This window comes from Acipenser ruthenus, chromosome 48, assembly GCF_902713425.1.
Source record: "Acipenser ruthenus chromosome 48, fAciRut3.2 maternal haplotype, whole genome shotgun sequence".
Taxonomy (NCBI): Eukaryota; Metazoa; Chordata; class Actinopteri; order Acipenseriformes; family Acipenseridae; genus Acipenser; species Acipenser ruthenus.
In genome coordinates, this window is record NC_081236.1 from 3,302,907 (window position 1) to 3,323,979 (window position 21,073).

Here is a 21,073-nt window from a genome sequence, read left to right on the forward strand (position 1 = left end):
ATATGCAATACATTGGGTCTTGTAAATGTTTATTTGTGCAACTTTGCAGCAACTTCTCATTTTGTATTGTTTGTCGTGGATTTTTTTTCTTTAGTATTATTATTAATTTATTATCGCCACTTACTTTTACCCGTGATTTTCTCCCAATTTGGAATGCCCAATTATTATTATTATTATTTTTCTTTTTCACCGCGGCGATTTCCCACACAGCTCAGGCAGGAACCCGAGGCGTCCTCTGATAGCACGAGCCAATCGCCTTCTTTTTACTCCCAGGAACTCAAGAACGGATGTCTGCAGGCTATCAGCCTCTGGAGGACAGACCAGCCCTGCAAATCTCCGCTCCCAAGCTCACTCGGTGCCTGGCCAGTAGGGGTCACCGCAGAGCGGTGAGGCGAAACAGTCTAAGCTGAATCCCACCTCTCCAACCCCGGGAGCACCAAAGGCAATACAACCAGGATCCGAACTTGTGTTTTTGTCATTTAAGAGAAATTGGTTGTCTGTTTCCAGTTTAAGTTTGCAAAAAAAAAAAAATATATGTATAATTAACTTCAGCATTTGCTTTACATTTTACTTCAAACCTTCCCATACAGAAAAATATATATTTTCAATGACTTTTTAAACATGCCTTATTACAGGATTTATATTTCTAATGTATTTTTTTACGTAAACATATACTGAGTAACTTATAGTCATAATATATAGATTACATATAAATAACAGAATCAAGTGCTACTTACAATGATGTACCAATTGTATAGACTAATGTTATATTTACAATGTATTTTTAATGTATTTACACACTGGTGTCATGTATGTACTATACTATATATGAACAAATATATACCATTACTGACATTATTCCATATCTTTCATAGGCACAAACAAGGTATAAGGGAGTAGTAACTATTATGGTCTACCTGCTAAACACTGAAACATGGTTTTCCTTTATCAGAATAATAAAATATATCGAGAGAAACGGTAGTTCCTCACGCCAAGTTACAGCGCAGTGCGAGAACTGCCAGTGACTATCTATACAGCACGGATACTTTACGTGTTTTCAAGGTATTGGCGCAGCAAAAGAAAATCAGCCAAAAAGCACCATTCCACATTTAATTTGTAGTTCTCAACACTCTAACGTGAAATGTTGAAAAAAAAAGTAAATACCTGTCATAACAGTAAGAGAAATAAATCACCAAAGGTAAAAATGTCCATCTTCTTCGTTGTTGTCTTCTTTTTCTTCCAACGTATTTTTTTTGCAGACCCCAGGCACTTTTATCCACGCATATGTCTATTACAGGACATCCAAGTTTAATGACAATTAACGTATTTTGTCAACATGGAAATATACTGGGGAACGCACTTATTGTGGCGTCTATTCATTTATATTGTTTATTTCTGTTTTAAAATGGAATGGTTGCCTGCAAAAAAATCTTCATATAAATAAGAAAAAAGGTCTGGTAGTACATGAGATTTGAACCTGCAACCTTCAGTTTGCAAGCGTGTTGTGTTAATAGTCATCAGTGCTACACGATCAGTTAAGACCAGCAGTATTTTGAAAGTGAAGTCAGCCAGCTGAGAATTCTCGGGGGACAGTTTTTAGATTTTTCAGGCCATCATTCATCTTCATTGTCCTCATTCTGAGATTTTGATCCTGAGCTCTGAAAAGTTTTTGGTTTCCTGTCAGTGTAACGTTCATTGTGGTCCCTATTGGCGCAAGGAAGTACGGTTTCCTCTCTCACTGGCTGATGAGAGTAAGGTTTTCGGACTTTCTTGTGTGACTGGTCACATGTGGTAATTCACATGTTTAATTGTTAATGTGTTCACATGTGAATTTTCACACAAGCTTTTGGGGCTTTCTTGTGTGACTGTTCACATGCAGTCACATGTTGTTCTTTTAAATGTGTTCACATGTGAATTTTCACACAAATATAAGCATTACACATATACTCACCAGGCACACATTGGCAGCCACACTAGTGCCTGGTAGTTGTGATCAGTATTATTAAAGTATTAAAACAAGTGATTAATTAGGCAAATTATTAGTTTAATTGAGTGTTCAATTAAGTAATTGAGAGCTCAGTTGGAACAAAAACCAGCAGTACTTGTGGGTCCCCAGGACTGGGGTTGAGAACCACTGCTCTATAGGATTAAGCGGGTACAGATAATGGATGGATGGATGGATCTTGCCTTTTCTTTTTAAGAACCCTTTCATCCTGCAACTTGTGGGCCAAGCAGGCTTTGATGGCTGAATCCTCCACGTGAGGAAATTTGGCCCTTACATGCTCTGCAAAATAACACATTTAATATTTAGTGCATGTCAACATCACAACGTCAAAAATAAATACATAAAAATAATAAAGTAATAAATAACTTGTTCCATTGTTCTGCTATACAGTCAGTACTGTTTCACTTTTACTTCTATAATGCACAAAGGTAATATATGCTGCTGCATTTCCATACTAAGACTGATTAGCATATGCACTGAGCAAGTGGACTTTTCTACCACTGGCAGCGCAAATGGCATGTTCTTTCCGTCTTATCACAATATGATTTAAAAATAAACAGGTATGTTTAAAAAAAAAGTATTAATTTTTGCTCGAGTACCCGCGGATAATTGAAGGAGCGGATTAGAGTGGGGCAGATAGACGGGGTTCAACTGTTTCATAATATACATTGATACTTTAACAATTTTACTTATGATTTGTAGTATTTTACTGCAGAAAATTGAGTAATGTTTACCTGATATGCACCATAGAGGTTGCATTTTAATTTACTTTGTGATTCCCCCTCAGGAATTACTAGTACATCTTAAATTTAGCACTCTATATCTTTTTTTTTTTTTTTTTGTTACATTTCATTAACTAGAACATAGTAACTATCATTTGATTGAATAAATAAGTGTTCAATATGCTTAAATAAGTAGTTTCACAAACAATACCCTTGTTCCTCTTTAAGTAATAAGTGTAATTATAATTATAATTGTAAAACCCGCCACCGCACCGTGATAATGGGGCACAGGCAGACACACTGTGCAAGTTTCACATTTCTAGGAGCCCCACTGCCTGGAATGCACAGGGGATATCACATAATACAGCCATAGACTAAGATATTGTCAGCTGTCTAATTTGGTATCCCCTGTGTTTCTCACTGTCAATACCAATCTTGTGTGTGTACTGTATATACAATAAATATATAAACAAATACGGTATATGTGAACAATAACGTTATATGTAATACATTATGCTTTTTTAATATGACGACTCGTGTTTATTCCAGACATAACAGCACAAGCCACAGAGCAACAACATTCGTGAAAACTTTCGAAATCATTTATTTTCAACGCTCAAGTTTTGAAATCCAAAAAATCTATATAAAAATAGGCTGCTTTGAAATCGGCACATCGTTTATAAACAGGTAGGTCGCGTAGTTAATACATTAAGCATTAATTATTTAAAGATTGTTTTAGCTGCACTTGTCAAAGATGTTTTTAATGAAAACAAACTATAACTGATTATACACATTACAAAGAAATCATGCCGTCCTGTCGAAAAAGTAAATGATTGCAAAATGCAGACGACAACTGATGCGCGTGCACATCAGTTGTATTTTACCTCAGACACGCGCAAAAGAAAAATAAGACGTGCCGTGGGACGATCTCATTCTACGCATGCGCAATGCGCCAGGGGATGCAGGTTTCTGAGGAGGTACTGAATTGGGTATATCAGGTGTTTCGACGAATTCAGTGCACAACTGTCACACACACAAGTAAACCAATAACAGAAACGTTGAACTTGAAAGCAGATTATAATTATTTTTTATTTGCCATCTGAATGCATACTCAACAACTTTTGTCACTCTGCTGTGCATTTGCTCTCAATAAACAAGGGGGCACCATTTCCTCCAGGGGCACAGTTTTTTGTAGTCACTGGAATATTTGGTGTCCCCTCTGTAAATCAAGCAGGAGCTTGCCAAAAATACCAAACTTATACTGTTAGTGTGTCTCTCTCTCACCTGCATGATAATAGGTTTGTGTCACTCTGCTGTGCATGTACATGCATGTGTGTGATATATTTAAAAATTTAATTTATTTTCAGATTATATATCCATCCCAAAAGAAGACTATTTTCTTGGGAGAGTCCAAAGAAAAAGTGAGGAAGTGCCTTGAGACAACAAGGTGAATCTTTCATTTTGCCATGAATGACATTGCTATTTTGAGACAGTTTAGCAATCTATAATAATAATATAGAGTTCCCAAACAGAATACAAATGTATGTTTTGTCAATGTTACATTTGGAGCATCACAAAAGTATATATAGTCTGCATGTAAAAGCATTTTCATAGACTTAATATTAACATAATACTACTAAAATTGTACAGGTGTATAATATGACAAGGTGTGGTATTGCAAGGTAAGTATGGAAGGGCAGGGTTGGTATGGCTGGGGAGAGTTTAAATGCTAGAAAATAATAATAAAAAAATAACTTTTAGATCTTATTGCAGGGTGTGTTAGGGGTGGTAGTTAAGGCATGTTAGGGTAGAAATGGTGGATTTGTCTGTGGGTTACGGTAGGTATAAAGTTCATAATTTTGAAATTGAACATTGAAATGTTGGTAGGCACTTCCAACAGTGTGAGATTTTGATAATAACACAAGTTATAATAGCAATAGAAAACCTTGGTATTGTGTGTCCAGGAACTTTGTTTACCCAAAAAGAATGAATTTTTTTGTGTGACTTCTTTGTTTGTTTTTGCCAAAAGGAAAAAAAAGATAGAAAGACATCATTATCCAGAAGACCTTTCCTATTTCTTACATGCAGAATAATAAATTAACAAATACTAATCTTGTCCTCAGGGCCTTCATGAGAACAAAAGGGTGCCAAGTTTCAAGATGGTCTTGTGAAACCATCTCCCACCCAATACAGTCAGACGGCACATGGTGTAGTGTTTTTGTTTGTAAGGTCTGCATACAGTACAGCTACTATATCAGTGTTTCAAAGATTATTTAAATACAGCCACACTGGGTGACATTAAAGGGTTTCTTGAAGTAATATAAAATAAACTATCCACATAATTTGTACCAGTTTTTGATTAAAAAAATAAATAAATAAAACTCTATTTTTTCAGTTTGCAGAGGATGTTCTTGAAGGCAGACAGAGCAGCTTTTCCCCCTGAATGGAAATGGCGATCAACCTTCTAAAGGAATCAGGTATATCGGGTAATAGTACAGTATGAAAAGTTAATACTGATGGCGCTGATGATGCATTTGTAATATTCTATGCTCTTTTTACTGCACAGATTAATTTGGGGCCTGGTTCATGAAGTTAGGTTTAGCTCAGATTCTCACAATTGACAATACAGTAATAGTTCAGTGAGCTTACTAAATCTAGCCAGGTTAATTGCATTAAAATTGATCACTTAATTGTACTTTCTGGGTGAGCGGCAGCATTGCCATGTTAATCTTGTATTGTCCATCGTACAGTATAGTGATGTTTCATGATAAGAAGATTTCCATTACACGAGAGTAGATGTTAAAACTTCATGCTGATTTGAACTCGGCTCTCGCCAAGATAAGCACCAACTAAGACGTAGCTTTACAGTAAACTAATGTGATCCATAGGTGTCTCCATCCATTTGCGTTTCCTTCCATATGATGATGTAGATATCATTCTGCCTGGTGTTGATGGCTGAAGTGTAATGCTGGCTCCAGGGATCAGCTTATTTTGCCTCCCTGGCGCATCAGTACACACAACGGCTGTGATGCTGGCTCCAGGGATCAACCACAGTGCGGTCTCCCCAGCGCATCAGCATGACAACCGTCTGGACTGACCTAAGTAGGGTACATCTCTGGGGACTTCAAGTGGGTTTCTAACTATTTCTAACTCACATGTGAGACTGCAATGTCTGGGGGCCACTAAGAAGTTGCTGTTTTCAGGAATGAATGTTTACCAAAGAATGAATAGTTGATACAGTCTTGAATGTTTAAAGAAAGACAAATGGACTTATGATGGATTTATGCATTTATAAGATGGGAGGAAGAGGATAAATTATAGAGAACAGGTAAGAGTACCTGAGATGTACCTATTAGTGCACGCTCTCAAATATGCACCCAAATATGATTATTCCACAGATGATCTGAGCAGTCTGTGCCTGTTTTGTGGAGAGCAGGACACTCTGGGGGATGCAGTGTCACAAGATGAATGGGGAATTTAGTAGTGAACACTTTAGTTGTATTTTTAAACTTTTTCAACTGCAACTCCAAACATCTTCTAATCAAAATTATATATAAATAAATAGATGTGGATGTTTTCTAAAAGTTTATGCAAATGAAATGTACATGGTTTCCATACTTCGTTATGATTTCCTAATTAAACTCTCTACACTGCATTAGTTTTTCTACACCCTCTGCTTTCCTTTGTATTTTTCAGATTGCATGCAATGGCTGCAGCAGGTGGTTCCTCCACACGTGTTGCACAGCCATCAACTAAGGTCAGCTTTTTTTGTGCAGCATGCACAATGTGAGGACACACAAATGCTTCATTTCCACTGCAGGCGCAACTGGGCCAGCCGCACTAGAGCCATGCCCCCGCCAATAAAATTACTGTTAAAATTCTATTACTTCAATGATTCTTCTTTCAAATCCTACTAAATAGTGGGACAAAATACATGCTTACGTTTCTAGATTTCTATGGGGGGTGAAAATAAAAAAGCGGGTTGAGTTTTTGTTGCAATCCTTTTTGTTATGTTTTAAGTTTGCCATTTTTTGGAAAGATCCTGCTTAATTTACAGAGAGGGCACCAAATATTCCAGTGACTTTAAAAAACTGTGCCCCTGGAAAGAAATGGTGCCCCCTTGTTTATTGAGAGCAAATGCACAGCAGAGTGACACAAACCTATTTAGTATGCAGGTGAGAGAGAGAGACACTAACAGTATAAGTTTGGCAGTTTTTGGAAAGCTCCTGCTTGATTTACAGTGGGGACACCAAATATTCCAGGGCGACTGTAAAAAATGGTGCCCCCTTGTTTATTGAGAGCAAATGCACAGCAGAGTGACAAAAGTTGTTGAGTATGCATTCAGATGGCAAATAAAAAATAATTATAATCTGCTTTCAAGTTCAACGTTTCTGTTATTGGTTTATCTGTGTGTGTGTGTGTGTGTGTGTGTGTGTGTGTGTGTGTGTGTGTGTGTGTGTGTGTGTGTGTGTGTGTGTGACAGTTGTGAAAATCTGTCAGGAATTAAATTACTTACAAATAAATAAGCAAATAAACATTTAGAAGATTGTACTGCATTTAACTGAATTATAAAATAACGGGATTAATTTACACGTGGTAGATTACTTGTGTAGTAATAATAATAAATAAATATAAACGAGTGTGTTTCAATTTGTTTATTGTGCTCTGTGAAACATACTGGTACAATTCGTCACAAGAACCGGCGTAGATTTAGCTAGGGACGGTAGGGACATGTCCCTACCAATGTCAAGGGACCGTTGAATTGTCCCTACCAATAATTTTGATAAATCTGAAACGTCTTTTGTCATGTTATTTTATCCGCTCCACAAAGGGTTAACTCTCTCAAGATCCCCTCGTTGCTCCTCCCTCCTCCAAAAAAAAACAAAAAAAAAAAACACTAATTTGATTGGCTTAGGCACTAGGTTCTCAACCGGGCGGTGAACGTTTGAATAATAACGTACTAGTAATAATAACAGTGACGTGCCAAACGATACTCCCGATTTCGCCCTTTGAGTGCAGCGAGATATAAAAGAGAGAAAAAGAGATAGCTTTAAAAAGAATGGCACCCTGGGATTTGTAGGTGTTTGGTGGGGTTTTGGGGTGTAATCAGCAGACAAGAAAACTACAAATTCCATAATGCATCACTGTAACGCGGCTGACGTCAGGGACCAAACAGATTGTTCTGTTTTCATTGAGGCGTGAAAGTGAACAAGGACTCGGGAGTTAAAGGTGATTCTCCGGGTTTAAAATAAGGAACATTCTAGTCAATCTTAAACGGTGTATATTGTGCCACATTTTTCACATTTATTTTTAAAAATAAGAACAAATGTAATCAGTTAAATTCGATATTTATTTTGTGTTTGTTGGTTAATGCGTTGTCACATTATTTCAATCCTCCTCCTTTGTAACTAACTTACTCCTTGTTTGATATTTTTGTATCGTGTGTGTAAAAAGCGAACACGAACATATATTTGATTGAATGGACAGTGTGACTATCCAGGCGGCTAAATAAACTCTCTATATTATATAGGTAGTCATAAATATATATATATATATATATATATATATATATATATATATATATATATATATATATATATATTAAAAAGTCAAATTAACCGGGGGGGGAGAGAGATAAAAATAATTCAGTGGGGCGTGAGTAAAAAAAGGTTGAGACCCGCTGGCTTAGGCTGGACTCTGGAAAGACGCTCATCTGAAGCTGCCGCTTGCCGGTCAGTCTGATATGAGTGTGAGCCACTGACTGAATGAAAGCCAGGTACCGCGGCTGAAGGTATTTTCAGCTCGTCAGCAACATAGTTTGAGAGAATAAACCTACCTACCTACCTAATGGGTAGGTAAGTAGGTTTATTACGTTAGCGACCCATTGCTAGCTGCTAACCCCACGTCCTTGGTGGCTAGCTAGCTTGTTTCACAGCTAATCATTATGTGTGTGTGTGTGAGAGAGAGAGAGAGAGAGAGAGAGTGTCGGTGTGCGTGAGCATGTTTTGATATCGTCAACCAACTACCGTTAGCTAATCACTTCAATTTGGCTTTAGGTGACTAAAGCATAATGGCAGCCAAAAAAAGAAAGACGGACATAAGGAAGTTTTTTTTACAAAAAGTCAAAGTGTAAGTAGGAAGATGTTGTTAAAGTAATAAACACAATTGATAATGATTCTCATAGCAAATGAAAAAATAATTTACTAATGAAGTTAGCAGAGTCATACTTTCTCTCTAAACAGTATGCATCAATTTATCATTTTATCAGGCGAGTGAAGCAGTGCAACCTGGTAAAAGCAGTACAGAGGCAGGTGGAGCAACAGGGTCGCAGGTGAGGTCTGTAATGGCTTAGTGATAATAAAAGTGAAAGTGTTAGACTCAGTTTTGAGATATATTATTGTTTGAGGCACATTGTGATATGATAGTAGGCTAATGCTGTATAGTAATACTCAGCAAATAAAGTTAGCATAGCCATATATTCTCTCTCTATATGGCATGCATCAATTTATTATTTTATCAGGTGAATGAAGCAATGCACCCAGGTACGAGCAGCAGCACAGACACAGGAGAGGCAGGCAGAGCACGTAAGCGTGCATGTGCTCATGCTTGTAGCGCCAGGGGTATTGGTAGCTTACAGTAAGGCTGGGATAGGTTATAATTCAGGTTATTAGTACTTCTATAAAAGGGATGTCAAACCAGCTTCCAGGAGGGCCACTTTATCATAGTGTTTTTAGTGTATAACAGCCAACTTCATGTCAATCAGATTATCCTCGATTCATTCATTTCAAGCCACCAGAAGTGACCATTTAACAGCTGTCTCCTAAAAAATGTCTTCCCGGGGGGGCACGCCCCTGAACCCCCCCTAGCGACCGCGACTCCACCCCCCTAAAAAATTGTGTCCACATCAATGTTCAAACCAAACCTACGCCCTTGGTCACAAGACTTCATTTAATTACTGTTGCGTTGTGTTGTTGTTGTTTTTCTTATTAATTTTCTTAGCAGACGCCCTTACTCAGGGCGACTTACAGTTGTCACAAAATATACATATTTCACAATAAAGTAAGAGCCGATCAAATATACAATAACTTCAGAGCAACTTTAACTAAAATATATACATGTACAGTTCGATAATCACAATATAGTAAGAGTACATACAATACTTCCGTCCTAATAAGAGTAAGTAACGAGCTCATTTCTACACATTTGAAGAAACACAATATATAGTTGCTGTTGTTGTTAGTGTATTTATACAATCTATTCTGGATGTAGAATCGCTGAAATCACAAGCTTACACAAACATCTTCCGTCCAGAAGCAATAAACTCGCTCCCGTTTGCAGCAGACCGCACGTCCACGTTGCAGCAGACGCTCCTCTACAGTCTAGTGGATTGCAATGACAAATTACGCGCTTTGCGTCGTGAGCGAGGAATCACACGCTACAGTGGTTGTGTTTTGCTGCGCTTCCTGTATTGGTGTCAGTTTAAACAGATGATAGCGGTAGTCGGTACAGTGGTTTTGTTTTGCTGCACTTCTCGTATTGCTGTCTATTTTGTTTTTGTCCTATTTCATCTCTGCTTCTTGGTGTTTTCATAGCGGAACGCTTTGCTCAACTTTTATGTGAAACAGACGAGTTCTACAAGAAGATGACGTCGAGTGGAACAAGTAAGCAAAAACAACTTCCTTTAGATTAGGATCAAATAATTATAAAAGAGTTGATGCTTAACTGTGATTTGTAATGTTTCAGGTCTCAGTACAACAGAGGAGAGAGATGTCACAATGCAGAAGGCCTGCTGTCTGATTGGCTTGCTGGTGGAAAAGGGGCATGCTGCTTGTGGGAAATTCATCTCCAAACTTGCAGAGAGGGACCTCAATCTCTACAGGACTCTTAGGCTTCTTCATGACAGTGAGAAACTCAGAAGTGCTACAGAAGTGCTTATCACAAGTTATTGAGGGTGTCAGAATCTGTGGATATAAGGAAATGCCATCCATACTTACTATACATGTCAAACTTACATTTTTACATACAGTTTGTCTAAATAACAGCTTATCCAATTGTGTTGAAACTTGGTTAGGATATTCTTTAGGGAATGTCATCACCCGTTACACAAGTGACCCCCCAAAACCCCTCATTTCTGTCACATCCCTCAGCAAATATTAAAACCTGAGGGTATATAGAGGTATCTGTTCGCCTGTATCTACTTTGTCATGATAGCTCTAATCTTGTATTTATAACTGTGGCGGTGGATGAATGTCACATGATTGTTATGATTTGTAATGTTTCAGGTAGGAGTCTGTGTAGTATGATTCCAGAGTTCATTAAGAGTGCTGCAGTGCTCGAGGGGCTGCTGAAGGAAATGCAGGAGATGAAGCAGCTGAGTGATGGAGAGGTGGAGGAAGTGAAGAAACAGGCCAGCACACGGGACAGGACCTCCCACCTGACAAGCATGGTGATGAAGAAGGGGGTTGCCATCAGAGAGAACCTCCTCTCCAAACTCGCAGAGCGGAACCCCGAATTCTACAGTGCATATTACTATGATTTGGACCCAGGTGAGACCCTCACTCATTATACACTACAAATCATGTCCTTGTTCACAAAGTTTTACTTCAGGACTGTTTTAACCAGGGAGTCAAACCGAACCCAAACCGTGAACCGTGAACTGGTTCGACCGCTTTATTTTCTCAAAACAGGAGAAAAAGTAAAAGTAATTAAGGTTTTTTTATTAAAACATCTAAAGGCTTATTTGGAAGTACTTTGATATCTTGTACTGTCATTTTAAGTTAAATGGCTTGTTACACAGGGTTTGGGGGGTATCTGAGCTGATCATGAGAAATATCAGTTGGAGTGAGAGTTTACAGAGAACCCTCCGCAGCTCAAGAGCTAGGGAAAAAATACGTTTCTTTTAGTAAATGTTTTGTTTTTTTATCAGTATCTGTTTAGTCATGTTTTGTGGCTTGTCTGTGATCATCCTTTATTTATGATGCTAATAATTATTTCGCCATGTATCTGTGTTCGTGGGATATATTTTTATATTTTAAAATCTGAATGCCATGAATTGTTATTTAATACCTTATAATGACAGACTTTTTTTATGAATAGGTCTATATTAATTTTGTATTATTTATAATTATGTAAAGTGTTTGATATACTTAAAAGTTCTAATTGCTTTGATGATAATCTGGCTGCTTTGAATTCTTTTGCAAGGAGTTTTCACGAAACCAAATCAAAACTCACATAAATCGTACATTACAAACAACAACAAAAAAAACCTTTTTGTTATAATCACATTATAATCTGTTGAAATAGTATCAAAACTTTTTCAAGTTAGTTTCTATGAACGGATGTGCAGAAATGTTTTGTGTAGCTAAGAAGAGGGGATGCATGCAAAAAAATAAAGCTATAGTAAATAGAAAACGTTTGAAAACATACAGACTTACATTGAACCAAAAGAGATTTTCTTACTACCTTTGAAGCATGTAATTCAGGTTTAGTGGTGATTTGATTACTCGTTGCTCCAGTAACAGAGTGTTGCCAAGCTAGGGGGCGGGAGTCGTTGCTCTTTCAGGAATGCAATTGGCTCGACCATTAATGGGCGGCTAAACCAATGAATGAGATTGCAGAGGCAGAACTTTTTTTCCCCTATGAACTACCAAGCACCTTTTTACTAAGATATACATTTTATGTTAATTTATTTAATTCTTATGTCCTGTTTTTACGAAGTATTTTATTTCATAGTATAATTACAATTTTTTCAGACATTATTTAGTCATAATCAATACATAATTTGGAATTTTGTTATAATATTTCTGTATTTATTTTAAATTGTTCTATGAAAGTAACTTACTTGTTCAAGATTTTATTCATGTGTATTGAAAAAAGTCGTGCTTTCGGGAATGCAATTGGCACGCCCACTAATGGGCAGTTAAACCAATTTATTATTATTATTATTATTATTATTATTATTATTATTATTTATTTCTTAGCAGATGCCGTTTTCCAGGGCGACTTACAATCGTAAGCAAATACATTTCAAGTGTTACAATACAAGTAATACAATAAGAGTAAGATAAATACAATGACTTTTGTTCAAGCAGAGTACAAGTGTGACAAAATACAATTCAATAATACAGCAGATAACAGTGATAGTTACATCAGGATATGATTAAATACAAAATACTACAGATTAAACACTTGGCAGATTACAGTACTCTGAAGTACAGGATTAAATGCAGTAAAATAGGGGGCAGATAAGAGCAAATAAAGCGCATTTAAGGAAGGGTGATGTTGTCCCAGGATAAAAACTGAGGAGTTCTACAGGTGCTGTTTGAAGAGGTGAGTCTTAAGGAGGCGCCGGAATGTGGTCAGGGACTGGGCAGTCCTGACATCTGTAGGAAGGTCAATCCACCACTGCGGAGCGAGGGTGGAGAAGGAGCGGGCTCTGGAGGCAGGGGAGCGTAGAGGAGGTAGAGCCAGTCTTCTAGTGGAGGCGGAGCGGAGAGGTCGAGTGGGGGTGTAGGGAGAGATGAGGGTATGGAGGTAGCTGGGTGCAGTCTGGTCAAGGCATCTATAGGCTAGTACAAGTCTTGAACTGGATGCGAGCGGTGATCGGGAGCCAGTGGAGTGAGCGGAGTAGTGGAGTAGCGTGGGCGAAGCGAGGCAGAGAGAACACCAGGCGGGCAGCAGAGTTCTGGATGAGCTGGAGCGGACGGGTGACGGACGCAGGGAGGCCAGCCAGGAGGGAGTTGCAGTAGTCTAGGCGGGAGAGTACCAAGGCCTGGACCAGGAGCTGGGTAGCGTAGTTGGTGAGGAAGGGTCGGATTCTTCGGATGTTGCTCAGGAAGAATCGGCAAGTGCGTGCCAGAGTGGAGATGTGCTGGGAATAAGAGAGGCAGGAGTCCAGGGTGACTCCGAGGTTCTTAGCAGAGGAAGAGGGAGAGAGTGTGGTAGATTCCAGAGGAACAGAGATAGAGAGATCAGAGGAGGGGGAGGAGGAGGGAAAGAAAAGGAGGTCAGATTTAGAGAAGTTGAGTTTGAGGTGATGCGAGTGCATCCAGGAGGAAATAGCAGACAGACAGGTAGAGATACGGGAGGAGATGGTGGAGTCAGAGGTGGGGAAGGAGAGGAAAATCTGAGCATCATCAGCGTAGAAATGGTATGAGAAACCATAGGATGCGATGAGGGGGCCCAGGGAGCGGGTGTAGAGAGAGAACAGGAGAGGACCCAAGACTGACCCTTGGGGGACTCCTGTTAAGAGAGGGTGAGGTGTGGAGGTTGTTCCATGCCAGGTTACCTGGTAAGTGCGGTTGGAGAGGTAGGAGGAGAACCAGGCCAGAGCAGTGCCAGAGATCCCCAGGTCAGTGAGAGATGATAGTAGAATAGAGAAATCAACAGTGTCAAAGGCAGCAGAGAGGTCGAGGAGAATTAGGACAGAGGAGAGAGAGGCAGCTCGGGCACACTTTAGTGAGTTGGTGACAGACAGGAGGGCGGTTTCAGTGGAGTGAGCAGAGCGGAAGTCAGATTGGAGAGGGTCGAGCAGAGAGTGGTTGGACAGGAAAGCAGAGAGCTGGCGGTGTACAGTCCGCTCGAGGGTTTTGGAGAGGAAGGGTAGGAGGGAGACAGGATGGTAGCTCTGGAGGGAGGTGGGGTTGAGGGTAGGTTTTTTGAGGAGGGGAGTGATAGAGGCTTTTTTGAAGGCAGAGGGAAAGATACCAGAAAGTAGAGAGGTGTTGAGGAGAGAGGAGATGAAGGGGAGTAGAGCAGGAGCAGCAGCTTGAAAGAGGTGAGTGCAATGAATGAGATTGCGGAGACTGTTCCATCAACTCAAGTTACATTTGAAAGGGCTTTTTCTAGTCTCTAGTTTGTGCTGTCACCACAAAGAACAAACATGGCAGGAGGTCCTGGAGACATTTTCATGGAACAAGTGTGATTTTTCTTTCGTTAGTTATGATTATTGTTTTGTAAAAAGTTAACTTGTTTTACTTTTTACAAAACAATGAGCATATTAGTTAACTCTTTACTTTTTACAAAGCAATAAACATATTTATGTGAACCGGTTCAAAGCGGTTCAGATGGGTTTTCTGAACCGGAGAGCTACTTTATTTAAACGGAACAGACATTGTCCTAATGCGGTTTGACTCCCTGGTTTTAACTGTAATAAGAAATGTTGTAGATGTGTTAATGTGGTTTGTGATGCTGTTTCAGTTGACAGGCTAATACAGGTGCAATCCCAGTTTGTTGAGAGTGTGAGTGATGCCGTGATGGAGGAGCTGCTGAAGGACATGCTGGAGATGAAGGTGCTGAGCGATGAGGATGTGGAGGAAGTGAGGTAGGCTCAGCTTCCTATTCCATTGTAATGTCTGGATCCCAGTATCTGTGCCAGCTGTAAGTAGAATAAGCATTGCTTAGGGAGCAGCTCAAAAGGGAGCAGGGTTCAGGAAAAAAAAAATCATCTTTCAGATGGTTTTGTATTAATTTTAACATGTTGTCAGTTACAGGACTGCAGCATGCATATAAGCAAGGCTATTAGACACAAGCATGTCACTGATTTTGGTGTTTGCCTATGCCTGTTTTCCACACCACTAATGCACTTTTAAGAAGCATATTTTAATGTGTTGCATGGTATACACACAGTGTGTATTATTTAAGGGGATTCAGTATTCAGTGTTTTTTCCTATTGGAAGAATAGTAGTTAAGTCAGGACTGGAATTCACTGTAGTTACTATGAACATATGCATTACAGATTGATTTCTGTATATATATGAAGGCAGCTGGATCGACAGATAGATTCTTATCCTTACTCTTCCACATTTCTTTATTATTCTGTTTTAGGGATACTCCCCAGAATACCGGGCTCCAGTCCTGGTTGGTGGAGCAGATCAACAGTGGGCGGTACCCTGGTCTGAGCTGGACCAATGAGGCACTAAAACAGTTTAGAATCTCATGGAAACATGACAACCGGAAGGACATGACATCTGAGGACACAATGATATTCAAGGTGGGTTTACACTCATTTAAAAGATAAAATACCTGTGATAGTTTGAACCTTCCCCCAGAGGACAGCGATTTGATATGTTCATTTCACCAAGGAGGGATATAGTCAAAGCAGCAGCTCAATGCTCTACATGTCTGGAGAGTCAAGGTTTGAATCCAGGAACAATTTTGCAGTTTTCTGTTTCTAAGTTATCCAGGACTGAAAGGTTTGGTCAGGTCAGGTTCGGTGAGGTGTGCTTGCTTGCTTGCTTTGTACTAAACCGTGGGGGTCTTTCCTCTCTCAGACCAAACAAACTAGCTCCTAATATCCCCTTATCCAAAGTACAATGTGACACCTGGTCTTTGCAATCCAGCTGGTAATAAAATGCCCCAACTTCATATTCACTGGATTAGGGATGTTCCACAATCCCTATTAACTATTAACAGGACCAACCCTTAGGCTAATCTATGGTATTGCCACAGGCAGCTATTCCAAATGCTGGACTGCCATTATCCTTATGTTGCTGAACACATCTAGACACTCTCACACAAGGAATCAGCACTGTTATACCCGTTATAGAGAAATGAGAAATACAGTCAAATTGTATTGTGTAACATTGACGTAGTTGTAAGTTGAGATCTTTCAGTCCTTAACCCCTTTGCTGCTTAGGGTTTTTTCACCCCAAGTGCTAGAGTTTTTTCTTGAATCTTGAATAAAAAAAAAGATTAGTCAAACACAGCGTGCCCAAGCACTGAGTTACTACAGCATATGCCAGGGTACAACAGAGACAGCATACAGTAATCAATAGTGATCGATCAGTTCTGAAAATAACTATTGAAAGTAAGATTATGTTTGCTAGAAATATGTCCTTATATCCCCTAAATGTTGTATCCATCAAAAGTTGCACCAATCAAAGCACTATAAAAAATATAATACAGGCCTTTTTGTTTGCTTGTTTGACTTCTGCTTCCGACATTGAATAACACGGAGAAATCGTATACAGGGCAGTTTACACGTAAATCATGCACTTTTTAAATGACGATACACCATTCACATATTTTGAGAGCTTAAACCCTTCTACACTCTGTAAAAAAAAAAAATGATCGGATGCTCACAGCCGGTGCTAGAGTGAGGTTATTTTTAGGACGTACACCGTGCGCCCCCTAGCACAGAAGGGGTTAATATAGGGTACTGTGATTAACAGGGCCAAACATTAAGCTAATCTAGGGTATTGCCACAGGCAGCTATTCCAAATACTGGACTGTCATTGTGTTGCTGATTCCTTGTGTCACTCTCATAGTGAAATACATAGCCAAATTGTATTGTGTACCTGTATTGTGATTTTTTAATCTTTAATATAGTTCACTGTGAAACGGAGCATGAACATTGATGTGCTGGTCAATTCAGCCGCAAGTCACTGTGAACCATTAAATCCTTTGTTGGATGTTGGATGTCTGTTCACTTTATATCTAGGGCTGGGCAGTGGCGACAGGTCGTTACAGGGAGGGTATTGACCAGCTCGATACTGCTGACTGGAGGAGGCATTTCCAGCGTGCGCTGGATAAAGACGAGATCCTGGTGTTGCGTGCTGATCACAGTCAAGATCCAGTCGACCCACACAAGATATACTGGAGTGAGGACATATTAGCAGGTAGACCATCGAGTTTGGGTGTCCTGCCTTCTTTATTTAATCTTGTTCTGGTTCGTGTGTAACATGAAATGAGGTGAGCAAAGACATTATGCCAGCTATGAACTTGGTCCCTCGTAGTTATGTCCCCGTGTGACCATTCCTCAGTTCCTCAAAAGAAGGGAATGGGGTTAGATTTAGTTTGTAAATAATAAGCAGTGCAATCAATCATTAGATTTGGCACCAGATAAATAAGCAGACTATCATACCCCCTTTTCATTTTAGATTGAATCTGTTCAAATGTTTCCATTTCAAAAAGGTGGATAAAGGAGAGCTGCAGCTTGTCACTGAACCTGCTGTATATTGAAAGATCCAGGATGAAGTCATTCTGAAGTCATTCTTGTATTCCTCTTTCAGAAAAATAGATATTGGGGCAGGGGCTCTTACATAACTTTTATGGGTGCTTTTAAAAAAAATAAAAAGCGATTTCAAATTTGAACTGGAATTTAAATACATTTATAATTAATTAATTCATGCTTTTTTTTAAATCATCTTTAACTATTACTTGTCATATTTCAGATAAGAGGGTGAAAGTAAAACTGGAAAAAGCCCACTGTCTGATCAGCTTGCTGGTGGAAAAGGGGCGTGCTGCTTCTGGGAAATGCATCTCCAAACTCGCAGAGAGGGACTTCAATCTCTACAGGACTCTTAGGCTTCATCATGACAGTGAGAACCTCACTTATTATCCTTACTGTACTGAGTATGCTGATCCCAGCAGGATATAGTGGAAGTGCATGTACATACATCACAGTCTGTCACACCTCAGAGTTTTACAGAAGTGCTTGTCACAAGTTATTGAGTGTGTCAGAATCTGTGGATGTAAGGAAATGCCATCCATACATAATTCACATATCAAACTTACATTTTTGCATACAGTCTGTGTAGAGAACAGCTTTTCCAACTGTGAAACTTGGTTAGGATATTCTTTAGGGAATGTCATCACCCGTTACACAAGTGACCCCCCAAAATCCCCTAATTTCTGTCACATCCCTCAGCAAATATTAAACTCTGAGGGTATATAGAGGCATCTGTGCGCCTGTATCTACTTTCTCATGATCTATCTTGTATTTATAACTGTAACTGTGGATGAATGTCACTGACATGATTGTTCTGATTTGTAATGTTTCAGGTAGGAGTCTGTGTCGTAGGATAACGGCTTACATTAAGTGTGCTGCAGTGCTCGAGGGGCTGCTGAAGGACATGCAGGAGATGAAGCTGCTGAGTGATGGAGAGGTGGAAGAAGTGATGAAACAGGAAAGCATACAGGACAGGACCTCCCACCTGACAAGCATGGTGATGAGGAAGGGGGATGCCTTCAGAGAGAACCTCCTCTCCAAATTCGCAGAGATGAACCCCAAATTCTACAGTCCACATTACCCTGATTTGGACCCAGGTGAGACCCTCACTCATTATACACTACAAATCATGTCCTTGTTCACAAAGTTTTACTTCAGGACTGTTTTAACCAGGGAGTCAAACCGAACCCAAACCGTGAACCGTGAACTGGTTCGACCGCTTTATTTTCTCAAAACAGGAGAAAAAGTAAAAGTAATTAAGGTTTTTTTATTAAAACATCTAAAGGCTTATTTAGAAGTACTTTGATATCTTGTACTGTCATTTTAAGTTAAATGGCTTGTTCACAGGGTTTGGGGGGTATCTGAGCTGATCATGAGAAATATCAGTTGGAGTGAGAGTTTACAGAGAGTTTACAGAGAACCCTCAAGAGGTAGGGAAAAAATATGTTTCTTTTAGTAAATGTTTTTTTTTTTATCAGTATTTGTTTAGTCATGTTTTGTGGCTTGTCTGTGATCATCCTTTATTTATGATGCTAATAATTATTTCGCCATGTATCTGTGTTCGTGGGATATATCTTTATATTATAAAATCTGAATGCCATGAATTGTTATTTAATACATTATAATGACAGACTTTTTTTATGAATAGGTCTATATTAATTTTGTATTATTTATAATTATGTAAAGTGTTTGATTTACTTAAAAGTTCTAATTGCTTTGATGATAATCTGGCTGCTTTGAATTCTTTTGCAAGGAGTTTTCACGAAACCAAATCAAAACTCACATAAATCGTACATTACAAACAACAACAAAAAAAACCTTTTTGTTATAATCACATTATAATCTGTTGAAATAGTATCAAAACTTTTTCAAGTTAGTTTCTATGAACGGATGTGCAGAAATGTTTTGTGTAGCTAAGAAGAGGGGATGCATGCAAAAAAATAAAGCTATAGTAAATAGAAAACGTTTGAAAACATACAGACTTACATTGAACCAAAAGAGATTTTCTTACTACCTTTGAAGCATGTAATTCAGGTTTAGTGGTGATTTGATTACTCGTTGCTCCAGTAACAGAGTGTTGCCAAGCTAGGGGGCGGGAGTCGTTGCTCTTTCAGGAATGCAATTGGCTCGACCATTAATGGGCGGCTAAACCAATGAATGAGATTGCAGAGGCAGAACTTTTTTTCCCCTATGAACTACCAAGCACCTTTTTACTAAGATATACATTTTATGTTAATTTATTTAATTCTTATGTCCTGTTTTTACGAAGTATTTTATTTCATAGTATAATTACAATTTTTTCAGACATTATTTAGTCATAATCAATACATAATTTGGAATTTTGTTATAATATTTCTGTATTTATTTTAAATTGTTCTATGAAAGTAACTTACTTGTTCAAGATTTTATTCATGTGTATTGAAAAAAGTCGTGCTTTCGGGAATGCAATTGGCACGCCCACTAATGGGCAGTTAAACCAATTTATTATTATTATTATTATTATTATTATTATTATTATTATTTATTTCTTAGCAGATGCCGTTTTCCAGGGCGACTTACAATCGTAAGCAAATACATTTCAAGTGTTACAATACAAGTAATACAATAAGAGTAAGATAAATACAATGACTTTTGTTCAAGCAGAGTACAAGTGTGACAAAATACAATTCAATAATACAGCAGATAACAGTGATAGTTACATCAGGATATGATTAAATACAAAATACTACAGATTAAACACTTGGCAGATTACAGTACTCTGAAGTACAGGATTAAATGCAGTAAAATAGGGGGCAGATAAGAGCAAATAAAGCGCATTTAAGGAAGGGTGATGTTGTCCCAGGATAAAAACTGAGGAGTTCTACAGGTGCTGTTTGAAGAGGTGAGTCTTAAGGAGGCGCCGGAATGTGGTCAGGGACTGGGCAGTCCTGACATCTGTAGGAAGGTCAATCCACCACTGCGGAGCGAGGGTGGAGAAGGAGCGGGCTCTGGAGGCAGGGGAGCGTAGAGGAGGTAGAGCCAGTCTTCTAGTGGAGGCGGAGCGGAGAGGTCGAGTGGGGGTGTAGGGAGAGATGAGGGTATGGAGGTAGCTGGGTGCAGTCTGGTCAAGGCATCTATAGGCTAGTACAAGTCTTGAACTGGATGCGAGCGGTGATCGGGAGCCAGTGGAGTGAGCGGAGTAGTGGAGTAGCGTGGGCGAAGCGAGGCAGAGAGAACACCAGGCGGGCAGCAGAGTTCTGGATGAGCTGGAGCGGACGGGTGACGGACGCAGGGAGGCCAGCCAGGAGGGAGTTGCAGTAGTCTAGGCGGGAGAGTACCAAGGCCTGGACCAGGAGCTGGGTAGCGTAGTTGGTGAGGAAGGGTCGGATTCTTCGGATGTTGCTCAGGAAGAATCGG

General features: G+C 39.2%; 1 protein-coding gene across 1 annotated transcript in view; it reads left to right on the forward strand.

Annotated features, from left to right (window-relative positions):
* The first annotated feature begins 15,706 nt into the window (after positions 1-15,706).
* LOC117407892 (uncharacterized) overlaps positions 15,707-21,073 on the forward strand; it is a 150,059-nt gene continuing 144,692 nt past the window's right edge. Inside the window, exons 1-4 of the mRNA XM_059014495.1 lie at positions 15,707-15,718; positions 17,168-17,345; positions 17,901-18,047; positions 18,511-18,774. Coding sequence (XP_058870478.1) covers positions 15,707-15,718; positions 17,168-17,345; positions 17,901-18,047; positions 18,511-18,774 — 601 coding nt within the window. The remainder of the gene's footprint in view (positions 15,719-17,167; positions 17,346-17,900; positions 18,048-18,510; positions 18,775-21,073) is intronic.